The 27,248-nt window shown below is 33.3% G+C and overlaps 1 protein-coding gene across 1 annotated transcript; it reads left to right on the forward strand.

Annotated features, from left to right (window-relative positions):
• Positions 1–448: 448 nt before the first annotated feature.
• On the forward strand, positions 449–27,248 carry LOC129217602 (pleckstrin homology domain-containing family J member 1-like). Its single transcript, XM_054851928.1, has 8 exons — positions 449–631; positions 2,217–2,302; positions 2,785–2,863; positions 3,199–3,289; positions 20,871–20,934; positions 23,604–23,706; positions 24,934–24,968; positions 27,040–27,248. The coding sequence occupies exons 1-7, from the start codon at positions 538–540 to the stop codon at positions 24,951–24,953; spliced, it is 537 nt and encodes a 178-aa protein (XP_054707903.1). The 5' UTR covers positions 449–537; the 3' UTR covers positions 24,954–24,968; positions 27,040–27,248.

The following is a 27,248-nucleotide window of genomic DNA, read 5'->3' on the forward strand; positions in this document are numbered from 1 at the left end:
TCATTGATCAACATAAAATAAAAATGCAAAAGAAGCAAGTTTCGGATACACTTACCCACTTTCCCTATCACATTTTAATGGGCAGAAAACAAAATACGAAAGATTTCAGAAGAGCCGCAGCTTCTTTTTTGATGCCAATAAATTTTTACCATTAATATTATTACGTTATTATTACAACAATTGAAATATTGTTAGATAATCATACGTTTCGTTACTAAAAAACTCGATTTTTTTCATTTGACTAAACATATTGTTTCATACACTTTTTAGCTTTAATTTTTAAAAGGTCAAAAAGGAAATGAAATGCTGGGAATAAAATCCCCAACCGTTAAGAGCAATGATTGGCTACTTGCAATCGCTTCACCCAATCGTCTGTTATGCTCATGACGGTTTACTAAGCATAGAATCGCAATCGAAATGCAAATCAAACTGTAAACAATGTAGCAGACCGAATCGTTTAGCAGTTTCAAAATCAAAATTAAACACCTATATTTTTATACTATCATATTGCATGAATTTAAATAGCTGTCAGAGGAAATGAGGTGTAACGAAAAGGAAATCGTTTGTTTTTCAGCTGAGCCTGGCGACAAGGAAGGAAGATTATTTTACAAAAGCCCTGGTTTCAGAGAAGGTGAAAAACGGTTTCCCACTTCGAATTATTCTTTTTAAAATCTATTTTCATTCATTAGCACTTGCAGTGATTTCTGCATAAATGCAAGTATATGTACAACAGGTGATTAAATGCTGCACTTGTATTTGATTAAGCAGAAACTTTTCTAATAAATAAAGATAGAATGAGTGTTACGCATTAGTTACAAGCATTAAGAAAGCATGTGGTTGAATGTTTTGGAAATGACGTTTTCTTTTATTTTGAAAGAGCTTTGTGGGGAAGATTTCGATGATTGGGAATCTGGCGGTCTTTCTTCATTGGCGTCAATTTTTGGCTCCACAGCGCCTACGCCAGAGGTATTTTTCTTTGCAAATCTAAACAAAAGAGATCGGAAACATCTATTCGCTTTGGGGTTCCTATAAATCTGCAGGGTTACCAAAATCACAATTATCGAAATATCCCCGCTTTATGGTTACTGAAGCGAATCAATACGGCATGACTACCCAAGAAAATTTTTAATCATTTGAATTGCATTTGTTATTGTACTTTTATCCCAATCTAAGTCAAATTTTATATCATTCTCTAATAATAACAGACAATCAGTGGCGGATCATGTGATTGTGAGGCCCCAGGCGCAGCCTGATCCTGAAGCCCTTACAACAAAAACGATAGAGTCTTATACTAACATTAACAATGCTGGAAATCATAACTTTTTTTATTTTTTGAATAAACAAACAAGCTTTGGGGGGGGGGGGGAACAGTTACATTCTTATTTAAAAGGGAAAAAACGACATTACCGTGAAAAATTTTGCCTCCTATATTTGTTCGTAATTTAGTCAGTACAGGGGGAGAGATCCTCCGAGCCCCGCTTTCTGGCATTTACAGGGGTTGGAGTGGTGATTTCAAAAATTTTAGGATACAATTTTGATAAAATTTTAGGACAACAGATATCAAGTTTTTTTTTTTTTTTTTTTTTTAACTTAAACGTAATGAATAAGCTTGATTTTTGCAGTGGATGATAAAACGTTTCAAATTCAATCTTGAAAATTACAATACAAAGCATTCAATCTTTTATTCCTTAACACAGTGATCAGTATGAAGTAAAAATAAATGTACATATTTCCAATTGCGTCTGTCAACTTGCTTTGTTGTTGTTGAAAAAATGTCCTTAAGAAGGAGGGATTAAAAGTAGAGTGCAAGGTGCAAGTCCAAAATTTATTGCATTTTTCTTTTATCAGGAAATCTGATACTTTTTGGTATCTCAGAATCATTAAAAATACCCCTGTAAATTCCAGATAAATCATTTAAAGACGCAAACGAATAATTGTTTTTTATGGCAACTAAAACTATAAGCTATAAGAAAACCTCCGCTTACGAAATTTTATCTTGGAGTGAATTTAAAACAAAAGTTTTGGATTGCTTCATTATAAACAATGTACTTCCATTTTTTTATTATTTTCCTTTGCTCAAATGACAGTATAATATTTTTGCTTTGCAATTTTGATTCCTTGTTTTTTTTTTTTTTTTTTTTTTTTTTTTTTTTTTTTTTTTTTTTTTTTTTTAAATAGAAGGGACTAATTAAAATAATTGAATGATTTTGTTTTAGTTTACAAGGAAAGATGGTTTAAGCTCAAAGGAAATCTACTTTTCTACTTTCGATTGAATGAACATGGAGCAGTGTTTGAGAGTGAAGTAAGTTTTATTCACTTGTCATTATTTTATAACAGGAGCAAAAATATGCCTTAGGATCAACACTGTATTTACATATGATTGATAATATACATTAAGTATAATGATAAATTATTGATAATTAATAGTAACATACTGGAAATAATCCACTCACCACATGGCGAGAGCAATGTTGCAAAAAATTATTGATTGCAAAAAAAAAGAATCATCGGCCACTTTTCCCTCTGCAATCTTTTCTGTTTTTCTTTTTACTTTCCTTTCATGTTTTTCCACCTACACTATCCATCAGAGTCATTTGCCTTAAACAATGTTTTTCAATACATAATTCACACCCTTTATTCGATACTCGGCAAAATATAATATTTGTTGCATTGCTAGTAATGAATGAAGGAATGATTAATGAAACTAATGATAACATACATTGATGAATGTTTTTTAAAGAATATGTTGACATTCAAATTAATTAGTTATCATTTATTTTACAGCCTGTTGGTGTGATTGTTGTTGAACAATGCAGGATTCAGCCTGAATTATATACAGAGATATCAAACGCCTTTTCTATTAGTAAGTTTGTTACGTAGCACATTCGAAATACTTTTTGTCTTTCTGATTGATAATGATTAATTTTATTGTTCTCTTTGCAATTCCGAGTCCTTGAAGTGAGCGTTAATACAAAAATGCAACTTGTAAAATTTCATCTTTTGTTGACTTTTTATACAACAATTTCTATCAAAAGAAGTATAGGAGCTTTATAGTCCTCAACACTTTTTTTCTCACATAAATACTCGTTTTTTGAAATAAGTGTTTTAGTGATACTTTGAAACTGCTTTGAGAATTGTTGTTGGACAATTTGCAACGAATAATGTTTTTTATTTAAGTATTTTTAATTTTCTTTTCAGCATTTGTAAAGGATTTTGAAAAAAGACACTATTTTGGATGTCAAACTACAAAACAGTGTGAAGAATGGATGAACTGTTTAAAAGTGTGCAGGTCTGGGGAAAATATTTCTTTATTAAATGCATGAAAATGTTAAGCTGTAAATACAAACAAGTGCTGTATTTTTTTGCTCAAAAGTTGCATAACATGTTTAATCTCTATAAATGATCTTCTATCGCCTTAAAAGTTCAACTTTTGTCATTTTTTATGGACATAAAAACCTGATAAATTCGTTGTTAATATTTCATTATTTTATGATCAGGGGTCTGGCCAGAGGATATTTGGGTCCGTTAACGGACCCTTCACAAAAATCCGATCAACCAAAACGGACCTTTCACAAAATCCCGATCAAACAAAACGGACCTTTCACAAAATGACGATCAAACAAAACGGACCCTTCCAGGGCCGAGCCTAGGGTGTCGGCCGCCCGTGTGCAAACACCTAATGTGCCGCCCCTCACGAGCAATTCGCATATTTTGACTAAACTTTAACGTCTCTATAAATATTTCTTTAAATTTCTATGCCAAGTACGAATTTAAAAAAGGGGGGGGGGACAGAAGAATGATCTTATAAAAAGGAAGAAATTTTTATAGTAAGAAACTCCTTAAGTACAATTTATATCTTTGAAGAAAGTAATAGATACCAAAATTTACTAGTCGTAAAAACGCATTTTATAGTAAGATAAATAAATACCTTTGTGCTGTTGTAAAGAAACGAAAAGTAACAACGTATAAAAAGCATATTGCCGCAGATTGCCATCTGCGAATTTGTGCTTTTTTATACGTTGTTACTTTTCACATTTTATAGTCTTTCTTCGGTGACATCAGAAAAGGGACGGAGGAAGGGGAAGCGTAGGGGGAGGTGTCAGGGGTTCAGGGGAGGAGGATTGCTCCAAGAAAATTATCGAAATCGGCGTATGAAAAACATTTTTAGTTAATCTTTAGTTGTGTTTGGTTGCAAGGACAAAACAGTCAAGTATATTCAAGGTGCATGGAGAAATTTTCGAAATTGACGACAAATATAGCAATTTTAGGAACTTTTTCGAGACTTTAGGTGAAAGTAATGTTGCAGTTCTTTCCTAAAATTCTTTCAAAATTGAAATCAATTTGAAGCTATTTTTTTAAGACCGTATCTTTGGAAGGATCGGCGTTCCTCCCGAAAACTCTCTGCAACTGAAATTTTAGACCCGCAATTTTGGGTTACCATTGTTGACGTTGCAAGAGGGAGGGAGATTCAATCGTCTCCCATCGAAAGATTCCGAAATATAAGTTTAAAACGCAAATTTAGGCCGTCTTTGATGACGGTAGGGGATCTGGCGCTATCCGCCGGTAATTTCTCGGCACTATTTTTTCAAAAACTCGTTTTTGGTTAGATTTGAAAACAATAGGGGAAACGTGAAGATATTCCGAACCAAAATATTTTTCGAAACTGAAATCCATTATAGGCTATTTTTGGGAAGAAAGGATTTAGGAGCTCTTAAGCGGATATTTCTAAAATCGCAATTTTATATTATCTTTTGTGACGTTAACAAAATTGGGAAGCTTTTCTACGGATCTTTCGGATGTTTTTCAACATTAATATCTGAAAAATATAACTATAGACTTTTGTCCACCTTACCTCGACGATTGATGGATATGCCCTAGCGCCGTAAAAAGTTACATAAGCCTGGCAGTTCTCCTCCGGAATCCTTTGGAAATATAAGTCCCAAAATCGTATTTTAAGCACTGTTTGATAACAATGGGACTAAGAGCGGGCGGGGGTTCAGTGTGCCCTCACGAACTGTGTTTTTGAAACTGATGTCAATTTCAGGCTAGTTTTGGCAAGAAGCTGTGGCTCCACGGAACCGTCTAAAAACGAAATTTTCTGGTATAGTGATTGCGTTAGAGAAAAGGGGGATCCGGGGTCTTTCCCCAAAAGTTCTTGAAACTGATGTTTGAAAAACGCAATTTTAGTTTGTTTTTCAATACGTTAAGTGAGAGTTGGTGGAATTAGGGGCTTCTCTAAGGACACTTTGAGACTGTCTTTGGTAGTAATGTTTGCGAATGGATTTCGAGGTCCTCCGCTGCAAAGATTTCGAAAAATGCCAAAGCAATTTCATATGACGTTTCATGATAGGAAGGTCTGTCGTCTGGAAACACGTTTTGGATTTTGGAGCCAATCTTTTTAGGCTACTTTTGATTAAGTTATTGTGGAAGAAATGAATCAGAGACTTAATTGAGTCCTTAAGATCGATGGTTCAACCAGCGAAGTTTTCCGAAAGTAAAGTCCTAGAAACGCAATTTTAACCCTTCTTTAGTTTCGTCAAGGAGGTCATGGCATCCTTTTGGATCTTCGTTTTGGAACTACATTTAAATTTGCTTCCCGGGACAAGGGTCCTGTCCTCCTACCTGATCTGAAACCGGGCAGTTTATTCAAGATTTTAATAAAAAAAAACTGTCCTAAAGGGGTTAAAGAACAACGTTTTAGTTCGTCATTCATATATGTTACTCTCAAGGGAGTCGCAATTTTCCACTTTCTCTCCACGCATCCACGATTGTTAAACAGAGTTTATTACATAGTATGTTGTTTGAAATGCTTGCGAGAGTATCTAATCAGTATAGCTTTTTTTTTTTTAAATAAATAAAATATGTCTTCATTGTTTAGGTCTATAAAAGCTTGGGGGGGGGGGGGGTAAACATTAGTGGTCGCCCTCGGTGCTCCTTTTAGTCGGCACCATTTCATGCTTCAGAAGGGGGCCTTTCCCCTCCCCTGTATCCATGCCTGATTACCGGTTCTGTCACAAACTTTGCAACCAAATGAAGCATGTTTGTTAAGAGTAGATATTAATGGACAATGAACTAACACCCAAGGGACAATGTTAGAGACAATGAATGTTCCCTAACATTCTATTTTTCTTAAACTATGCTATGCTGTCGGGAAATCGACATATATTTTGACAATTGAACATTTAAAAATCAGCATATTTATTCTACTTATTATAAGTTATATTGTGAGAATTTTTTGAGGAATTTTACTTGATTATAAGAACTATATGATGCGGCCTGCAGCCGCCCCTTGCTTTGCCGCCCTTGTGCGGCGCACACTCTGCACACCTGCTAGGATCGGCCCTGGACCCTTCACAAAGTTCTGATAAACAAGATCGGATCTGTCAAATTGTTTATTGAAAGAGCAAATCTGAAAGCAAAATAACGCATATTTCTGTGTATAAACCGATAATCTTTGGAACCTTTTTTTAAGTCAAATTAAAGGGATCAGCTTATACAAAATCGGCTAATTTTGAAAAAAAAAAAAAAAAAATCGGCACTCTTGGGCTGCTCTTGCAAGCGATAAATAATTGCTACTGCCAAATAAATATAATGGTTGTTTGTTTTATCACAGCTAATTAGCAGCGGTGTTTTTGTAAACTTTTCTGAAAAGGTATTGGTAAGCACTTTTCTCCGCTCATGATTTAATAAACAATAAATCTTTCAACATTCGATATGAGAATCATATTTTGTTCTTTTTTCAAGCTAACTTCGCTTTATTAGGATTCAAATAAATGAAAAGTCTCTTTATTTCTGTTAGAGCTCTCATTTCAAGTTTTTAAAGCAAAATTCCATTTTCTGTTATGAGTCAAAAATTAAAATGCTAAGTAGATTGTTTATTTTATTTTATTTTTTGGGTCAACTGTGTCCACAGATATTAATGATATGTTTATCATAGGACTCTAAAATGCAATTTTAAAATAATTTTATCAAAAATATTTCTTTTACAAGCCGTTTTTATACTTTTGATGCCTTCACTTTGAGAATTGCGATCTCTTTGCATCCGCTATGGGAATCCGATTTTTCGAATTTTTAATGATTATTACGCTTCGTTAAGAGGTAAACAATTGAAATATCTTTTTATTTTTGTTAAAATCACGGAATTTATAAGTTTTGAACGAAATTCTGTGCTTTTTAAGAGTGTCTTGGGTCAAAAAGTTGAATGCTGAACCCTATTCTGAATTTTATTTTATTTATTTATATTTTTGTTACAATTATTTTAAGTACTGTACAGAAATATATCTAGCTTAATTTAACATAATGTAGAATGGTAGATAAATATTGATACTTGAAAGAGCGATGCCCCCCCCCCCGCCAAATATCAGAAAAAAAAATCCAGAATGATTTTCTCGACGTAGAAGAGGAAAACACTCAACTTTAAGTTTAATTAATGCAATTTGTGCCATCTCTAAATTCTAAAATTTCTCGTTTTGATAAAAATAAAAAAAAAAATTTTTGCGAAATTTTTTGATTTTTCACAAAATTCATTTTTCACAAAATTATTTGATTTTTCACAAAAAACGGACCCTGTGAAAAATCCTGGACAGACCCCTGAGAATGGTAGATAAATATTGATACTTGAAAGAGTGATGCCCCCCCCCCTCTCTCCCGCCAAATATCAGAAAAAAATCCAGAATGATTTTTTCGGCATAGAAGAGGAAAACACTCAACTTTAGGTTTAATTGATGCGGTTTGTGCCATCTCTAAATTCTAAAATTTCGTTTTAACAAAAAAAAATTTTTTTTGCGAAATTTTTTGATTTTTCACAAAATTATTTCATTTTTCACAAAATTATCTGATTTTTCACAAAAAACGGACCCTGTGAAAAATCCTGGACAGACCCCTGATGATATTTTCCAATGTCCTAAACATTAGTAAATGACACACGTAATCTGCAACAGATCTAATTCTATAAAATTATTTTCCATATTAATTCAAAAATTTACTTTAAACGTGTCTCAAAAGTACATTTTTTTATTATAATCAACCGAAAACTAGTAAATAAAATAACAATATAAAAACAAAAACTTCCAAAAGAAAAAAAAATGCCAGACATTAGTCTTGAAATGAACCCTATTTTTTATTGTAAAAGGAGTGAGCTTATAGTTAAAGAGCAATAAAAGTCATTTTTCCGATATATTGCATTGAAAAGTGAAGTCCTTACTCTGAATTATGTATCTGCATTTTTGCGCTAATTTGTGCGCTTATAGCATCATTTAAATAACTTTTCCTTCCTTGCATATTAGTTCAATAAGTGATATAAACATAGAAATGAATCGAAACTTTAGTTTATTGCACTCAAACTTGCTTATAATGATTGTGTTTAATCTGTGATATTTGTTTGCTATAACCGAGTGCTTGTAAAAAAGGAGCTCGTGAAAATTCTCAAAAATTTATGCGTAGTTTTTGTATTTTATTTTCTTATAAATTCCTGTACAGTTCTTAAGAAGTTGGTTTGTTTGCTTTGATTTGGCTTCCTGTCTCATTCTCCTGTTACTGCTTTGGAGAAATACTCATGAACTCCCCCCCACCCCCCCAAAAAGCGTCATTTGCCTCTCTGGCTTCGGGAAAAGTTTGATTTTTCTTTTGCATATCAAAACCTATGTTAAGTGTGTTATATAGCTTCAGATTCCTCTCATTTTTCATTATTGTAGTTGTTTTGATTTTTTTTGCCTAAATTTTCTTGAATTTGGGCCAAATTATCCTGAGGATATCTATTTTGGAGGAGATAATACTGGCATAAACAAACATACAAGTTTTGAATGCTTCTCTCCACAAATAAAAAAAAAAAGCTGTCATCACTTAATTCTCAGGATTTATGGCTCATTACTAACTTTCAGTTGATTTCAGAACGTTAATGTAATTTTTCCAAACATGGATAAGCTAAAATGGAAGTCAATTGAAATTTTACGCTTCACTTGGTGTGAGAGAGGTTTGTTCATTAAAAGCGAGTTATGCTGTTATAGGGTTAACATTATACCAAACAATTGACTATAAAAATATTATAATTTTAACCCATTCCATGATCAGGCCGAAAACCCTTAGCTGGCATGTTGCAGATAACGAACAGAGTTGCTTTTTACTACATTGTAATAGCACTTTTCTTCCGATTTTCTATCAGGATTTTAATATTGTTTTTGCTGCTGAGCTTGCAGCAAATTGAAAATTGCTTCGCTGTATTAGTTTTTAGGTACTGGATTAAATATTACAAAAAAATACAAGGTTTATAATATGTACTGAAATGCCTAACGGGAAAACAGTAAACAATAGATGATAGAACATAAAGCAATTTTTATATCACTAATTATTTTATTGATTTATTTTTCTTTTTTCTTCTATCTTAGTTCTTAGTATATAATTTTTTTTTTTCTTTTTGTAAACCTAAGGAATCAAAACTGTTAAATGTGATATGATCAATCTTTAAAAAGCCTCAACAAAACCAGGGTTGGCAAGTTTCTGCCGAGGCGGTTAAAACCACTGGTAGAAACCGGTTAAAACCGGCATGGCAAAAACCACTTTCTGCCACATTTGCGGCAGAAACTGGCAAAAACTCACAAAATGAAAAAAAAAATTAAATTATTGACATGCAATAGGAAGTGCATGGAAAAAATAATAATTAACCAAAGCACAATTTAATTACGATATTACCACAATTTAAAATCAAATGTTACATTGTTTGGACCCTGCAGTTGCTTCTTAGTAAAGGTGGTTTCTAAAATCTAAATAGTTTCTCAACCTAATATGCACAAATGAGAAACTTTAGAATATTCCTTCAACAGAAGAGCTAGCAAGCAATGCATGAAGGAACAAGCAATGTTCGTGAAACTTTCATCGATTGTATTTTTTTTTTTTTAAACTGGTTCACCATGTAGTAACTGGGGTAGTGAGAGAAATTTAACTGGAAAAATAAGTTTCGAGAAATAGGGCCAATTTGTTTTGCAAAACTGTGACATTGCATACAAAATCTATCTTAATATTTATTGGCAAGTAAAATTCTGGCACTTTCTTCTTGAAGCACGTTATAATTTCGATCACAAACAATTTAGATGAAGCGTATGAGTAAGCAAATGAAAATCAGAAATGCCTTTTAATTTTGTATGTCGCTCCGCTTTCCTGAGCAGCTATATGATTTTTCGTCCTTTGTTAGATTAATCCAAACATTACGAGTATCTGCAATTGAAAAGTTCCCTTCTCGAACTAAATCAAGGGCATTATCATAGGTTTTTATTTTTTTAAATGATGAAATGAAGTTTAATTTTTTAGTTTACTTAAATGAATATCATTTAGCAAACACTTAAGTAATTAAAGATGCTTTTAAGTTTTTGCCAGTTTCTGCCGGTTTTTACCGGTTATAACCAGTTTCTGCCACTGGCACGGCAAAAACTAGTTTCTGCCGGCAGAAAGCCAACCCTGAACAAAACACTCTTCAAACAATTGACTGATAGACTCAATCTATGAGCAAGTTAATTAATAGAAAAAAATGCTTTAAGTGTATGAATGATTTTCTAAGAGGATAAAAAGTATTCTTCCCTCGGAAGAATACTTTTGATACATTGTGACATTTTAAAACGACCCATAAACACAGAAACATCCCTTTGCTGGTCGGTTCTTTTATCGTAACTCCTAAGACTGTAATCCCTTCTGAGTGCCCAGATATCAGTTGCCCAAGCTTGGGAAGTATTTTAAAGATAAATGATTACAAAGGAGATCAAAGCTTGCGGCTAATCCCCTATTTCCCTTAAAGGATATTTTTCGGGGGTCAAAATGGTTAGTGGTTTGGTTTTAGAGGATTCAGAATCAAAAAACTAAGTTGGAATGGGGGGCATGCTTTAAGGAGCAGAATTCGAATGAGTACTAACTATTGGGATTTTAGTAGAAACGGAAATAGGGTGACTAATAAGAGAGAAGATTTTAACAGTTGGGATTCAAATAATCGCGCAGCATTAAATAAAGGTAAGATGGGCTTACTTAAGGTTTTTTATACAAATGCTCGTAGTATTAGGAACAAGATGGAAGATTTGAAAAGCATAATTATAGACGAGAGGTTGGATATTATTGGAGTTACCGAGACATGTGTTACCATAAGTGATGATGATTTATTATCTATTGCTGGGTATAATTTGTTTAGACAAGATAGAGTAGGTAACAGAGGTGGTGGGGTTTTATTTTATGTCAGAGACACTTTAACTTGCAACAAATTGGTAATTAATGATAAACCTAATGAGATTGATGTGATTTGGGTGGAGTTGATGAGCAATAAGGGCAATAAACTACGTTTAGGGAACATTTATAGGCCACCCAACTTAAGCCAGGGTCAAGAGGAACAGATGTTTAGTATTATTAGTGACATTTCAAGCAAGGGGTCAGTCATTATAATGGGAGATTTTAATTTTCCAGGAATTGATTGGAATAATTTTTACCATAGTAATAGCAGAGAAGAGGAATTTTTGAAAGTAACTGGTGACTGTTTTTTAGATCAAATTGTAACTCAGGGTACTCGACAGGACATCATTTTGGATCTAGTTTTCTGTGATATGGAAGGTTCTGTTCAGGGGTTATGTATAGGGGAACACATTGGAGATAGTGACTACAACAGTATTAGGTTTGGGATTAATTTTGATACGCACAAAGTAGAGAATTTTAGGTTTGTGCCCAATTTCAGAAATACTGATTTTGTGGCACTTAGGGAGAGTTTGAAAGCAGTTTTTTCTTCTGGATTGGACAATAGCGAGGTGAATCTTCAGTGGGCAGAGTTTAAGGAAAAGCTAGCGAAAAAGGTTGGGGATCATGTTTTCTTTAGGAGAAAGAGTGTCAACACTAAAATCTGGCCAATGTGGTTCTCCAGAGAAACTAAAGACGCTCTAAATTACAAGCAAGCTGCTTTTCATAGGTTTAGAGAAACTGGTCACAGTGCAGATAGGCTCCAATATAGTAAGGCAAGGCGTAAATTTAATTATTTGGTACGGATTCAGAAAAGAGAGTTGGAGCAAAGACTGGCAGATAACATAGACAGGAATCCCAAGAGGTTTTTTGCATACGCTAATTCGGGGAAAGTTCGAAATAGTCATATTGGGCCACTAGTTGATGAGCACGGAATTTTAATTCAGGACGATAGTGATATTGTTAATGTTCTTAATAGCTATTTTTCGAGTGTTTTTAACGATAACTGTATCTCAACAGTTGACACCAACAAGACACAAGCTATAGTACAGCTTGAGGACTTTGTATTTTCCACGGATGACGTTTTACTTCATTTAAAAAAATTTAAAGAGACTAAGGCTGCGGGACCTGATAATATTTATCCAAAAATTTTAGTTGAATGTGCGGAGGAATTAGCAGATGTAATCATAAATATTTTCAATGCTTCTTATAACTCGGGGACAGTGCCAGAAGACTGGAAGCTGGCTAACATTACACCGCTCTTCAAGAAAGGGTCTAAAGGGAAGGCGGGAAATTATAGACCTGTGAGTCTAACTTCGGTGGTTTACAAAATTTTTAAAACATTGATAAAAATTAAGATAGTAAATTTTCTAGAGACTAATAAATCTATTGACTAGTTTTCAGTATGGTTTCAGGAAAAGTAAATCTTGTGCAACTAATTTATTACATTTCTATGATAAAGTTACCATGGCTTTGGACAATAAGAAGCCTGTAGATGTTGTTTACATTGATTTTCAAAAAGCTTTCAATAAGGTACCGCATGTTGCTCTACTTAGCAAATTAGCTGATATAGCAATAGGAGGGAAAACTTTCATTTAAGTAAAAAACTGGCTGACCGGAAGGAAACAAAGGGTAGTTGTAAGGGGAAATTATTCTAATTGGAGTGAGGTTTTAAGCAGGGTTCCTCAAGGATCAGTGTTAGGTCCTGTTTTGTTCATTGTTTTTATGAACGATATTCACAAAAATAATTCAGGGAACATGAATTGTTTTGCTGATGATGTCAAAGTTATGGGGACTGTAGAAAATGAAGAACAAGCAAAACAGCTGCAAGAGGATCTAGATTATATTACGGAGTGGGCTGATAAATGGGGTATGGCTGTTAATGTTGGGAAATGTCAAGTGCTGAATTTAGGGCATGGAAAATAAGTGTACAAGTTATTATTTGCAAGGTTCAGTCATTAGTCAGGCAGACAAAGTTACTGATCTGGGGGTCTTAATAAGTCAGGATTTAAAGTTTAGCCAACAGTGCAGCATTGCTAGTAACAAGGCCAATAAGATGCTTGGGTTTATCAATCGATCTATTTGAAACAAATCTAAAGAAGTTCTTCTGCCCTTATATAGAAGTTTGGTAAGACCTCATTTGGAGTATGCTGTTCAGTTTTGGTCTCCTTATCTTAAGAATGACATTAACGTATTGGAAAGGGTTCAAAGGCGGGCTACAAAGCTAATAAATGGACTTTCTAACTTAGACTAAGATTCCAGGCTTAGAAGGCTAAAAATGTAGTCTTGAGCAAAGAAGAGACCGAGGGAACATGATTCAGTTGTTTAAATTTATTAAAATGAAAGATGTTACAGGGCTGAAGTTTAGCACTGAAAACAGGACAAGGGGTCATTGTTTTAAGCTATTTAAATCTCAGGCTAACATGGATGTTAGGAAAAATTATTATTTTAGCAGGGTAGTGGAACCTTGGAACAGTTTACCAAAAGAGGTGGTAATGAGCAAGGGAGTAGATAGTTTTAAGAGGGCCATTGATCTTCACTGGGGATTGTAAATTGACTAGAACCAGTCTAGCTGGGCCCAGAACCTGTTGCTGGTCGTCACTTTTGTATTTGTATAAAAGAGCCCAGCTGAGAGAGGAATAACAGAAACGTCCAGCGCTAACATAAGGTCCTTAGCCCTGGGAGGTCAATTCCCTAAGGAGCGCTTTTCACAAACAACTGAGTAAGTTAGTTCCATTCAACCAGCTCCCCATTCAAAGAGTGGTCAAAAAGTCATGGTGTCTTGAGGTCAACCCTTACAAATCCTTTTCTTACAACAAATCAGTTTAAATCAGAAAGGAGTTTCAAAGCAAGTTTTAGTACACTGCTATATTTCGGAACACTTCAGAAGAAAAAAAAGGAAAACTCGCTTGAAATCAAGTAGTTTTTTATCTTTCTTTTTTTTTTAAACATACTTTAATAAATTTTAGTTAGTTTCGTAGGATTATTTACTAATTATAAGCAATTTGATTATTGAAAAGAAATCAAATATTTTATTTCTATTTTAAAAATCTCATAAAAGAAGGTGCAATTAAGACATTGAACTTATTTTAAGACAATAAATAAAATCTGAAAAAGAAGGGGGGGGGGGGATGTTTCATTTCGTATGAGTAAAGATTAAATTAAACAAAATAATTCAAGATATTAACATTTCATTTGTGCTTTTGTATATATTTTGTGTTTTACATGGTCAACTTTTACGTATAGTCAGGCCTGATCCTAGCAGGTGTGCAGAGTGTGCGCCGCACAAGGGCGGCCAAAGCAAGGGGCGGCCGCAGGCCGCATTATATAGTTCTTATAATCAAGCAAAATTCCTCAAAAATTTCTCACAAGATAACTTATAATAAGTAGAATAAATATGCTGATTTTTAAATGTTCCATTGTCAAAGTATTTGTCGATTTCCCGACAGCATAGCCTAGTTTAAGAAAAATAGAATGTTAGGAAACATTGTGTTGGTTCATTGTCCATTAATAACTACTCTTAACACACATGCTTAATTTGGTTGCTAAGTTTGTGACATAACCGGTAATCAGGCATGGATACAGGAGAGGGGAAAGGCCCCCTTCTGAAGCATGAAATGGTGCTGTCTAAAAGGAGCACCGAGGGCGACCTCTAATGTTTACCCTTCAAGCTTTTAAAGATCTAAACAATGAAGATACATTTTATTTATTAAAAAAAAGCTATACTGATTAGATACTCTCGCAAGCATTTCAAACAACAAACTATGTAACAATCTCTGTGTTTAACAATCGTGGATGCGTGGAGAGAAAGTGGAAAATTGCGACTCCCTTGAGAGTAACATATATGAATGACGAACTAAAATGTTGTACTTTTCCCCTTTATGACAATTTTTCTGATTAAAATCTTGAATGAACTGCCCGGTTTCAGATCAGGTAGGAGGTTCCCTTGCCCCAGGAAGCAAATTTAAATATAACTCCAAAACGAAGATCCAAAAGGATACTATGAACTCCTTGACGAAACTAAAGAAGGCTTAAAATTGCATTTCTAGGACTTTACTTTCAGAAAAATTCGCTGGTTGAACCATCAATCTTAAGGACCCAATTAAGTCTCTGATTCACCTCTTCTATCTTAGCTTAATCAAACATAGCCTAAAAATGTTGGCTCCAAAATCCAAAACGTGTTTTCAGACGACAGCCCTTCCTATCATCAAACGTCATATAAAATTGCTTTGGCATTTTTCGAAATTTTTGCATTGGAGGACCCCGAAATCCATTCGCAAATATTACTACCTAAGACAGTCTCAATTAGCGTTTTTAGAGAAGCCCCTTATTCCTCCCCCTCTCACTTAGCGTATTGAAAAGCAAACTAAAATTGCGTTTTTCAAACATCAAATTCAAGAACTTTTGAGGAAAGGCCCCGGATCCCCCTTTTCACCAACGTAATCACTATACCTGAAAATTTCATTTTTAGACGGTTAAGTGGAGCCACAGCTTCCTGCCTAAACTAGCCTGAAATTGACTTCAGTTTCAAAAACACAGTTCGTGAGGGCACACTGAACCCCCGCCCGCTCTTAGTCTCATCGTTATCAAGCAATGCATAAAATACGATTTTGGGACTTTTTTTCTAGAGAATTCCGGAGGAGAACTGCCAGGCTTATGTAACTTTTTACGGCGCTAGCGCATATCCATCAATCGTCGAGGTGAGGTGGACAAAAGTCTATAGTTATATTTTTCAGATATTAATGTTGAAAAATATCTGAAAGATCTGTAAAACTTTCCAGTTTTGCTAACGTCACCAAAGATAATATAAAATTGCGATTTTAGAAATATCCGCTTAAGAGCTCCAAAATCCTTCCTTCACAAAAATAGCCTATAATGAATTTCAGTTCCGAAAAATATTTTGGTTCGGAATATTTTCACATTTCCCCTATTGTTTTCAAATCTAGTCAAAAACGGGTTTTTGAAAAAATAGTGCCGAGAAATAACCGGAGGATAGCCGCCAGATCCCCTACCGTCACCAAAGACGGCCTAAATTTGCGTTTTAAATTTATATTTCGAAATCTTTCGATGGGAGACGATTGAATCTCTTTCCCTCTTGCAACGTCAACAAAGGTAACCCAAAATTGAGGGTTTAAAATTTCAGTTTCGGAGATTTTTCGGGAAGAACGCCGATCCTTCCTAAGCTACGGTCTTAAAAAATAGCAACAAATTGATTTCAATTTTGAAAGAATTTTAGGTAAGAACTGCAACATTACTTCCACCTAAAGTCTTGAAAAAGTTCTTAAAATTGCGATATATGACGTCAATTTTGAAAATTTTTCCATGCACCTTGAATATACTTGACTCTTTTGTCCTTGCTACCAAACACAACTAAAGATTAACTAAAAATATTTTTCATACGACAATTTCGATAATTTTCTTAGAGCAATCCTCCTCTCCTGAACCCCTGATATCTAACCCCTTCCCTTCCTCCGTTCCTTCTCTGATGTCACCGAAAAAAGACTATAAAATGCGAAAAGTAGCAACGTATAAAAAGCACAAATTCGCAGTGGGTAATCTGCGAATTTGTGCTTTTTATACGTTGTTACTTTTTGTTTCTTTACAACAGCACAAAGGTATTTATTTATCTTACTATAAAATGCGTTTTTACTACTAGTAAATTTTGGTATCTATTACTTTCTTCAAAGATATAAATTGTACCTAAGGAGTTTCTTACTATAAAAAATTTCTTCCTTATATAAGATCATTCTTCTGTCCCCCATCTTTTTTTTTTAAATTCGAACTTGGCATAGAAATTTAAAGAAAGATTTATATAGGGTCTGGTGGGGGAAAGTGGTCAATGGGGTAAAGTGGTCATACGTCAAATAAATGGCAATAGCTTTTAAAAAAATGTTCGAAAGAATGGGAAAATTTTGTTTTAGAGTAGGGCAGTTAGAAACTACATTTTGAATATAAAATTTTACAACTGGCAAAATTTTATTTGGTAAAAAAAATTATTTTGCGTGAATATGAAAATTTTAAAAATCTAAACACTTTTTTTAACTTCCTTGGGAAATTTTGTTGGTTATAATTATGAACAGATTGACTGCACAGGAAGCTTCCTACATGTCTCAAGAACTCTTACTCATTAGCAGTTAGCTGAATCTATGTTAGATAATTTTTTAGAACAATTTAATTAAGATGGGGTAAAGTGGTCATAATCTTAGGCTTAACGAATATTGTTCTTCTAATGTCATTGAATCAAGGCAGATACAAATTAAATATTAATTTTACTTAATATGTATTGTTTTTGCAGGAAACGGGGTTAAATATACGAGTACATGCGTATATATACGCATATATACTCGTGTAGACACATATCTAGACGTATTAACATAAATGCACCAATAAATACGTAGATGGGTATTTGCAAGTATATTTTATTCATACAGCTATACATTCTACTATACACGTAAAGGAGCGCTTATACTCGTGTATATACGAACAATTATATACACAGGTAGACACGTTTTTATGCGTACGTACTCGAGTAGACACTTACATACAAGCATAAGAAATACAAGTATATAGGGTGAGTTTAAACTCTTAAGCAAATTATTAAAAGGTGTTAGAGGGGAGGATAAGAAATAAGGATCACATAAGGAACAGATGGTCACAAACACAATGCTGACGCACTACATGCACGCAAAGCCAGAAACTGATGGATGCAAAAAAGGTCACAAATTTATTACACAAAGACAATTTTACACAGCATTTTAGGTCTTAGAAATGTCTTAAAGCGTTTGATGAAATTTGCGGCCTGCAGCTGTAATACATGCGTCGCATTCACTTATCACTCTCTGTTGCAATAACGAGACTTTTGAAAAACTTTCATCAGCCGCTGCACCTTTAATGCGATGTGTGTATTAGAGCTACTACAGGCTGTAACTTTTAACAACTGCTCTAGGTAGAATCATCTTTGTGCAACAAATTTGTGCCCTTTTTTGCATCCATCAGTTTCTGGCTTTGTGTGCATGTAGCGCGTCAGTGATTATAACTTCCTTATGATTCTTTGCTTCTTATCCTCCATTCTCACACCGATTTGGTTTTTGCCCAGGAGCTTAGATTCACTCTGTAGACCAACAAGTATATAAGCGTATATTCTCGTGTATACATACATGAACTGGTGTATACACGTAAATGTACGTATATACGTCTATACAGGTACATAATCGTGTTTACACATATTCATGCGTACATACTCGTGCTTCCATATTACATATACGTGAGTAGACACGTACCCCCAAAGTCGCACTGGATGTATCCACGAATTAACTCGTGTATAGCCGTATATGTATGTATGTACACTTATATATGCGTATATACATCTACTATATACGTATATACTCAAGTATGCACATATTTTCTCGAGATACAAGTGCATACGAGCATATGATGTTCGTTTATACGCGTATATACACGTGACACGTATATACATGTGACGCGTATATACATGTGACATGTATGTACTCATGTGGACACGTATACACTCCTGTAGGTACATACATGCTTATACACATTCTTATATACACGTATATACTTGAGTAGGCACGTGCATGCATGTATCTGATGTCTACATGTATCTACTCATATAGGAACGCTTTTACTCGTGTATAACACAACACGTACATATTCGTGTATACACGCATGTACTCGTGAATATACTTGTAACCACAAAAACAACCTAAATATGCAAGTATTAGGGTTATTTGTGATGGTTTTGCATCTATTTCTAACTGTGACCACTTTACCCCATGTTATGACCACTTTCCCCCACCCCATGGGGTAAAGTGGTCATAAAAACATAGGGAAAAGGAAGTGCTATAAAACTACTGAAATCAATATTTTTCTTCCTAAAATTCAATGTATTGTGTTCTTTAATAATGCAATGTAAAATAACAGCAAAAAAAGTTGAAGTATTTAAAGAATTTATTGTATTTACTATCCACCTAAGTTGAAAACCTACGATTTTATGACCACTTTACCCCACCAGACCCTAGACGTTAAAGATTAGTAAAAATATGCAAATTACTCTTGAGGGGCGGCACATTAGGTCTTTGCACACGGGCGGCCGACACCCTAGGATCGGCCCTGCGTATAGTCAATGCGATCGTCATAATTTTTGTTTGTGAAAGTAAAAATATTCAAAACCGTTTCACTAAAAATTCATCAAAGGGTGCTGCAAATCTAAAAAGTTATAATTTAAGTTTGAATATATAATCATTTAAAAATATATAAATAATTAATAAATAATAATATTATATAAATAAATAAAGTCTAGTAAACACATTATATATTTAAAAAATAAAAAATACTAATACAAAATTAAAATAAGTTAGAGATTTTTTAAAAATAATATTGTATAAAATAAATTAGAAAATTTGAGGATTATGATAAATTTAGTCAATTATTCTTTATAAGAAGGGTCTTTTGAAATAAAAAAAATATTTCCGTTTCTTTGCTTTATTAAAACATAAAAATATTGGTAACTGTAAGGAAATATTTTCACACTTGTTCATCATAAGTTCAAATACCAGAATCCTGAGAAACATGATAACTTAGGATGTTTAAACGAAATGCCGAAAGGCTAAGTTCCATAAGTCAGTAAACAATATTACTAGCTTATACAAGCAGAGATAATACCACACAATGGAAGATGCAGAATTAATGTCTATGTGAAGAAATGAACATTGGAAACTTGTTTAAAATCTTACCAGAAATATATTGGTCCTTAGAAACTAAAATAAATATACTAACAAAATAAGTTAATAAAAATAAACCCTGGCCATAAGTGGAGGTGGAGTTCACAACTCCCCAACACCTACCGGACCTAACACACAAGAGGCTGATGAACTCAAAAGAGAGAGAACTATTGGAATTAATCACTATTTATACTTGCCTCGTTTGCATATGATTGGACATCAAAGGATGCCAACCTAAAACTGAAACTTTACACATGCCGAAAGAGTTGAGAAGTTAATCTAATTTGAATGAAGTCGATTTTACATTGCATTACCTTAGATATGAGAATGCGGTTGAATATTGTTTACCAATTTCTATCAAAACAAAGCTTCCACAGAAAAATAAAAATATCTTGCCTGATTATTTAAAGCATTATACCTATACCCTCTAAGAGTACTTGAAATGTTAATATCTCAGTGGAATCAAATAAATTACAACAACAGTTTCTTGAAATACTATAAATTACGTCCCTTTTGACTAAGGAAAAGAACTTGAGTACCGCTTCCCTAAAAGCACCAGAACCCAACAGAGAAGCGCAATAACAGGGTTCTGCCCCTGGAAGGCTTGCCGACATAGATTCGACCGAAGTAAAAACTGCTAGAAAGGCCGAGACAGTACAGGATCATCAATGCCAGTTAGGAACCATTTTCTTGCGACAAGCCTACATTGGCTGCGACAATTTTAGCACAGACTGCTTGGCCGATCCTGTATCTGCTGGTGTAGGAAATCGGTTGATGGAAACAGGTTTTCTAAAACATTGGTTCTAAAAAATTTCATTAATGTGACCCTCATTAATTTTTCTATTTTAAGAAGAAAGAATATTTGTTAGAGTGTGCTTAAATTGTTTTGAATTTTGCATATATACTGAAATAGTGCATCATGATTTTTAGCTATGAATACCAAAGAACACGCCTAAAAGAGTTGCAAACATTATTATGTCAAAGAACTGGAATTGTAAGTCCCATTTATGTAATATTTCTGATTTATTATTATATTATGAATAATTTATTTCATTTTACTTAAGACAATAACTTTTCATTTAATTGTGTTATTTTTTTGTGAAAGCATGTTTTAAACCTAAAATTCCTTCCTACTATTACTTTGCAATAATATTTTGACAGCAATAATAATATTGTCACTTGTAATTAGACTAGTTCACTGGTTTATATTTAAGTACAATCATCACTTTGTTTTTCAATGATTAATATTAAGTCTGTCTAATGAAAACTCTCATGCTAAAGGATTACCACATTTTAAGTTTTCTGATTTTCCCAATGTTTTATCAAAAAGATGGTATTTACATATGCATCAGTTTACTTTGAAAAAAAAAAATGAATTCATTCCTGACTAAGTTTTTGCTGTCAAGGATTAAACTTTTGAAAAATTACTTCTTTGAAATGTTCTTTTGTTTCTTTTCACGGTTCTACTTTCTATATATGATTATTTCTCCACATTTCTAAAAGTTCAAGTTCTATATAAATTTCAAACTATTTCCAGATTTTTTATTCACACTAAATATTACACAGAAATAATACTAATGAAAAAACTTCAAAAGTTATACCATAATGTATGAAGCAAAAAATTTAAATCATGAAATGGATATTATAAAATAATGCTCTTTTCAGTAATATGTCAATTTCAGCAAAATACCTATAATTTTCCAAGGGGGGAGGGGGATCAATCCTAAAAGATAAATCATCTGCAAAAAAATTAACCAGGGCAACAGAACATTGCTACTCAGCATGTAAAGCGACAGATCATATGTATGTGGCTCGCCATTTACCAATCACAAAGCAAATAAAACTAACGGCAAGCCGCAGCATCATAAGATCACTGGACCTGAGATCCACTTGCTACATACAACAATGGATAACGTGATCCACTATATTCCAATTATAAAGACAGTAGCATGAGAAATACCATTCCATGAAACATTGAAATTAATAATCAATTTGTATTGTTTATGCAGTAAGTTACCACCCTTATGCCAAGACTAAGGCAACATGGAATATACTAACAGTCTGATTATCAAATTTAGAGTCTGCAGTTTTGTCATTGTTATGGACTCATCAGTCTGAAATAGTGAATACCAGAGCTGGAGGCAGATGTCATTCTAATGCAGCTGAGAGTGCCAACAAACTGGTAGCTGGAGTAATCAAGAGAGATTGCGCACCTAACAGTGACATAAGAGATTGCGCGGGGTGACTGAGTTACCCCAATCAGTTTTATCTAAAACTTTCTATAAATCATCATTTTTTATCTTTTCACAATCTGCAAATTTACGTTTGCACGCCAGTGTTCAGAGCACAAAGCAATATAAATGCAAAAAATGCAAAGCTAGAGAATGCAAAGCTACGCTGCCTAGAAGGAGAAATTTCGAAGCAGTAACTGTTGCATGGGGAGAGTGAGTTACCCCATTAACACGTAAATTCCACGAAATGATTGCTTCACTCGCAGAAAGAAAATAAAAATAACACGTCACCTACCAATTGGACTGTTAGATAGGAGGATACTGAAAGGGTGATTGACTACAGATAAATATTTACCCTACGACGGGTGTTTGGATAAGAATGGGGTGACTTGTGTGCCCCGCGCAATCTCTCTCGGAGTCGCAAATTGAAAGCAAAACTTAGGTATTTAAGCAGTAAGTTACTGCACTGCCCTTAATCCTGGGGTATGGCAAAACTACAATGTACCAAGAGCATGGTTATTGCATCCAGTAACTGCAGTTTCGTCCTTGTTAGGAACTCATCAGTCTATTGTTACACGTTCGATGCAGCTTCAAACTTTCTTTCAATACGACACAGTTCTTGAGAGAACACAGACTTATTTACAACTATGTACAGGAAATGTAGTTATAACTGCTAAATCAGCCATCAGCAATTAAGCAAATAACAATTAAACACCGTAAACTCAATGGTCACACACATATTTACTTCAAAATTCGCAAAAACACAGCAAGAGACTATACACACAGAACCAAATACATGCTCTCAGCGCTATGGCTCAGACCAGTCTGACCTTTTTATCACTCACAGAGGCTATTTAGAAATCCTAGAGAAGTTTCGACAAAATTTGAAATCCTTCTCCAAGTTTTCTTTTTATTCCATTCACAAATCTTAGCGTGCAGAAATGGAGGGACCATATACTTCCTTCGATTGTAAAGGGACTGTATATTCATAACAAGAAACTATTTACAGGTTAAGTTACTACAATAATTTTTAGATGAAGAATAATGGAATAAATGCCAAATTTAGCCAAATTACAACAAATTAATCATTAAAAAAAATTTTATTTACAGAATTTGTAGCACTATAATAGGGAATAACCTAGCTGGATGCAGATCTCATCTCACTGAAGCCAAGAGTGCCAGCAAATCTGAATTATTAAAAAACGTAGAATTTAGCATGGGATTAGAAGGGAAGTATAAGGAGAGGGGAATATTTAATTAGTTATTTTATGTTTAATTAGTTGTTATTTTTTTGAAAAAGATTTCCTTTCAACCATATCGGTTTCATGATTTTTTTCTGGATCTGCTCTAACTTTCTGCTCAATACGTTTACTACTTTTTATGTACCTATAATCTGATTTCAATAATTTCTTTTCTTCTCTATGTGATATAGGATCCCCTGGCTGCATTTTCAAAGATAAATGAGAAAGAAGTTGAAGAAACAGATGCTGACAGTTATTTCAACCATGTTCATTTATTTTCTAAAACAAAATCTGGTATGTTTGAAATAATTTTAGTTAATTTATGTTCACATAGTTTTATCTTTCTTTCTTGAAGTGGTTCATTTGTTCACTTTGCAATGATGTTTTTTTATCTTTTAAATTTTTTCCAAAAAATGTGTTTTAGAAAATTTTGCTGAAAATTTTTAAAATTTTAATTTTCTTTTTCTTGTTTTCCTTTTCCTTTCATTTGAATGTATTTGATTGTAGTTTTGTTGGGAAATCTAAGTTATGCTGTTATTTCATTTTCTGGAATCTAAGTTAATAAAATACTGTTGTCCACCAGTATTTCATTTGAACTGGGTAGTTTATTAGCAGTGTAGCTACAAATTTGAAAATATTCAAAATCTACAGTAACTTTATTTTTAATTGATATTCAAATAATACTTTTCATTGAATAAAATATTGGAACACACTGAAATTACTAATACAAATACAATAGTGACGACCAGCAACAGGCTCTGGGCCCAACTAGGTTGGTTCTAGTCAATTTACAATCCCCAGTGAAGATCAATGGCCCTCTTAAAACTATCCACCCCCTTGCTCATTACCACCTATTCCGGTAAGCTGTTCCAAGGTTCCACTACCCTGCTAAAATAATATTTTTTCCTAATATCCATGTTAGCCTGAGATTTAAATAGCTTAAAACAATGACCCCTTGTCCTGTTTTCAGTGCTAAACTTTAGCCCCGTAACATCTTTCATTTTAATAAATTTAAACAACTGAATCATGTCTCTTTGGTCTCTTCTTTGCTCAAGACTACATTTTAAGCATTCTAAGCCTGTTATTGTAATCTAAATGAGAAAGTCCATTTATTAGCCTTGAAACCCGCCTTTGAACCCTTTCCAATACATAACTTTCATACTAACAATACTACTAACAACAACTTTCCATTACATAAAAGAAAATATTGCTTCAAATTTCTACCATTTATAAAAACTTAACTATGATTTTGTTTTAAATTAAAAGCGATGGAGTTAAAAAAATAATAAATTATTGCATAAATTATAGTCCAGATAGTACACTTTGTGATTTTCAAAGTTCAGACAGTTAAAGTTTTCAATTTATCTATTTTATGGAAAACAAATTTCAGATTTCATGATTGACTGCTGCAAAATATGCTTTTTCCATTATTATTATTATTATTGTTATTTTTAATGACGTAACTTTTATTTATTTATTTATGTTTATCCTGCTTTTGTTGATTGTATTTGTTTGTTTTAGATTTCACAAATCACTTATAAGCACATGACATTTTCGTAAGTATATCTTTAATCATCATTTCCCACAAATTCTTATGTAGTTAATCTCAGCTGATAGGGTTTGTGACTTTCTCACTGAAATTGCAACGCTGAAAACATATGTAACAGTTATTCAAAAGTAGTCTTACAAAATGAATTTCAATCTAGGCTAAAACAAATCCAACAGTTGCACAGATCCAAATTTTAAAAATTCAATGGCTTATTTAATTTTTTTGGTAGCACTTTTTTCATTTCAATGTTAGTCTTATTAAATGGAATGCTTTATTAAAAAAAATAACATTAAATTTCGAAATTGAACAATATTGCTTTTGAAGACATTTGACCATTCACGAACTGCTTTGTTTCGGCGAAAAACATTGAAAATAAACCATGACATACCTGTATTTGAACAGTACCATGATTATCTGATCTTTTTCTAAGCTTTCGGGGCTAAAAAAGGAGGTGTAAAAATTTTTCTCTGTTGAAATTTATTCTTTCCCCTCAGTACAACATTTGCAAAATCATTGCTTTGAAAAGATTTATGTAACATAATACATCAAAAATTTTGATTTAAAAGTTTTTTGAGTAATCATGATTGATTATTGCTTTCATTTGACTGTTTTGGCATTCCTATGATTTTATTTTCCCACCAGCAAGCACCCTCTACAGTATCACCGTCGACCGGCTCCTCACGATGCTGCTCCTATAGCGAAAACAGTCTCCATGTTGCATCCATATGCGACACACACGCGCATACATACACAACTACACACACACGCACACATACACAACTACACACACACGCACACATACACAACTACACACACATGCACACACCTACACTCACACAAACACATACACATATATACACCTACACACATACACAAACACATAAATACATGCACCTACACACACACAAACACCTACACACAACTACCCACACACTCATGCCTGCACACAGACACAAACACACATGCCTACACACAAACACACATACCCCTCCTACACACAAACACATATACCCCCCACATACATAAATACACACGCCTACGTACACACACACACTCATGATTGCGAAAAACATAATTTGAATTCAAGAGGTCAAAATTCAAATTATTTTTTTTTTATAGCTTATTTTCTTTCTAATCCATTAGATTCCAGGTTTTCTCCCCCACCCCCCTACACAGTAAATAGCATATTTTTCTTGATCTTTATTGGATAGCACTTTTGGCTTTTCTGCATTACTTGCATTTTTGAATGAATAATTCGTATTTAGAAAAAGTGATAGAATTAACCTAGTGTGCAATTATTGGCATTTTGTGCTTGGTTGCAAATTTGACTTCATTTCTGAAATGTCAGGCAATTGATAAGTTATGTTTTCTACTTAACTTCTTCATTTTTTACAAATCATGTATAAAGTTTTAAAATCAGTTTTTTTGTTCAAATTAAACATTTTAAATCATGTAAATGTAGACTCTAGTAATTATCTTTGCTTTCATGCTTTTGTTCTTTATGTTTAGCATGTACATGGATAATGAGCTTTACAATGAGCACTTTATCATTTAGATTTTTGTAATTGACTGTACAAATCAAATTTAAGCTATAAAACTGAAAGAATTTGAAATGTGCAATGTTTCAATTTGTTTATTAACTCATATTAATAAGTAATCAAATTTCAAAACCCAAAAGTAACTTTTTCAGTTTCGTTTAAAGACATTATATAGTATACAATAGAGTTATTAAGTGATTCTTAGTATCTCTCTCTCTCTCTCCCTCCAAATCTCTGATCCACCACCAGCAATTAGCTGTTCGTATAGGTTTTACTGTATAAATTAGTGTTATAGAAGTTTATTTTAACTGTTTTTTTTTTTTTAATTGAATGTGGCATTTCAGATTTTGCAACAATGTGCTCTTTGACAGTGAAAATAGTTAGACGCTGTTATTATATGCCATTTTATTTCTTACTTCTCATAATGTAGTTAATGTTTACAAGTTATTAGCAAAGACTTGAAGTTTCCAACGTAGCATTTATTTACTTCACAGAAAATGTCTATTTGTATTGGATATTTATCTATTTTTTCTTTTTCAGGTTCTACTCAAAAAAGAAAACCTCAGGTTTACTTTATACATATCTGTACAAAATTTTTAATTTATTTTAAACAGAAACTATTGTATTTTTTGAAATCATATTACACATGTTTCCTAATACTCTTGTTATGCATTTATGCAAAGTTTTGAAATACTCATATTGTTTTTAACTAATTTATTGTGATAAAATCAATGTGAGTGTCACTTTTC

Source organism: Uloborus diversus, chromosome 2 (assembly GCF_026930045.1).
Source record: "Uloborus diversus isolate 005 chromosome 2, Udiv.v.3.1, whole genome shotgun sequence".
Classification (NCBI taxonomy): domain Eukaryota; kingdom Metazoa; phylum Arthropoda; class Arachnida; order Araneae; family Uloboridae; genus Uloborus; species Uloborus diversus.

What these genes read in the sequence shown, in the direction of transcription:
- LOC129217602 (XM_054851928.1), top strand. Translation starts at nt 538, where the DNA reads ATGAGGTGTAACGAAAAGGAAATCGTTTGTTTTTCAGCTGAGCCTGGC. An exon ending in AAGCCCTGGTTTCAGAGAAG is followed by an intron (nt 632 to 2,216) that starts GTGAAAAACGGT and finishes ATTTTGTTTTAG; the next exon opens with TTTACAAGGAAAGATGGTTT. An exon ending in ATCAAACGCCTTTTCTATTA is followed by an intron (nt 2,864 to 3,198) that starts GTAAGTTTGTTA and finishes TTTTCTTTTCAG; the next exon opens with CATTTGTAAAGGATTTTGAA.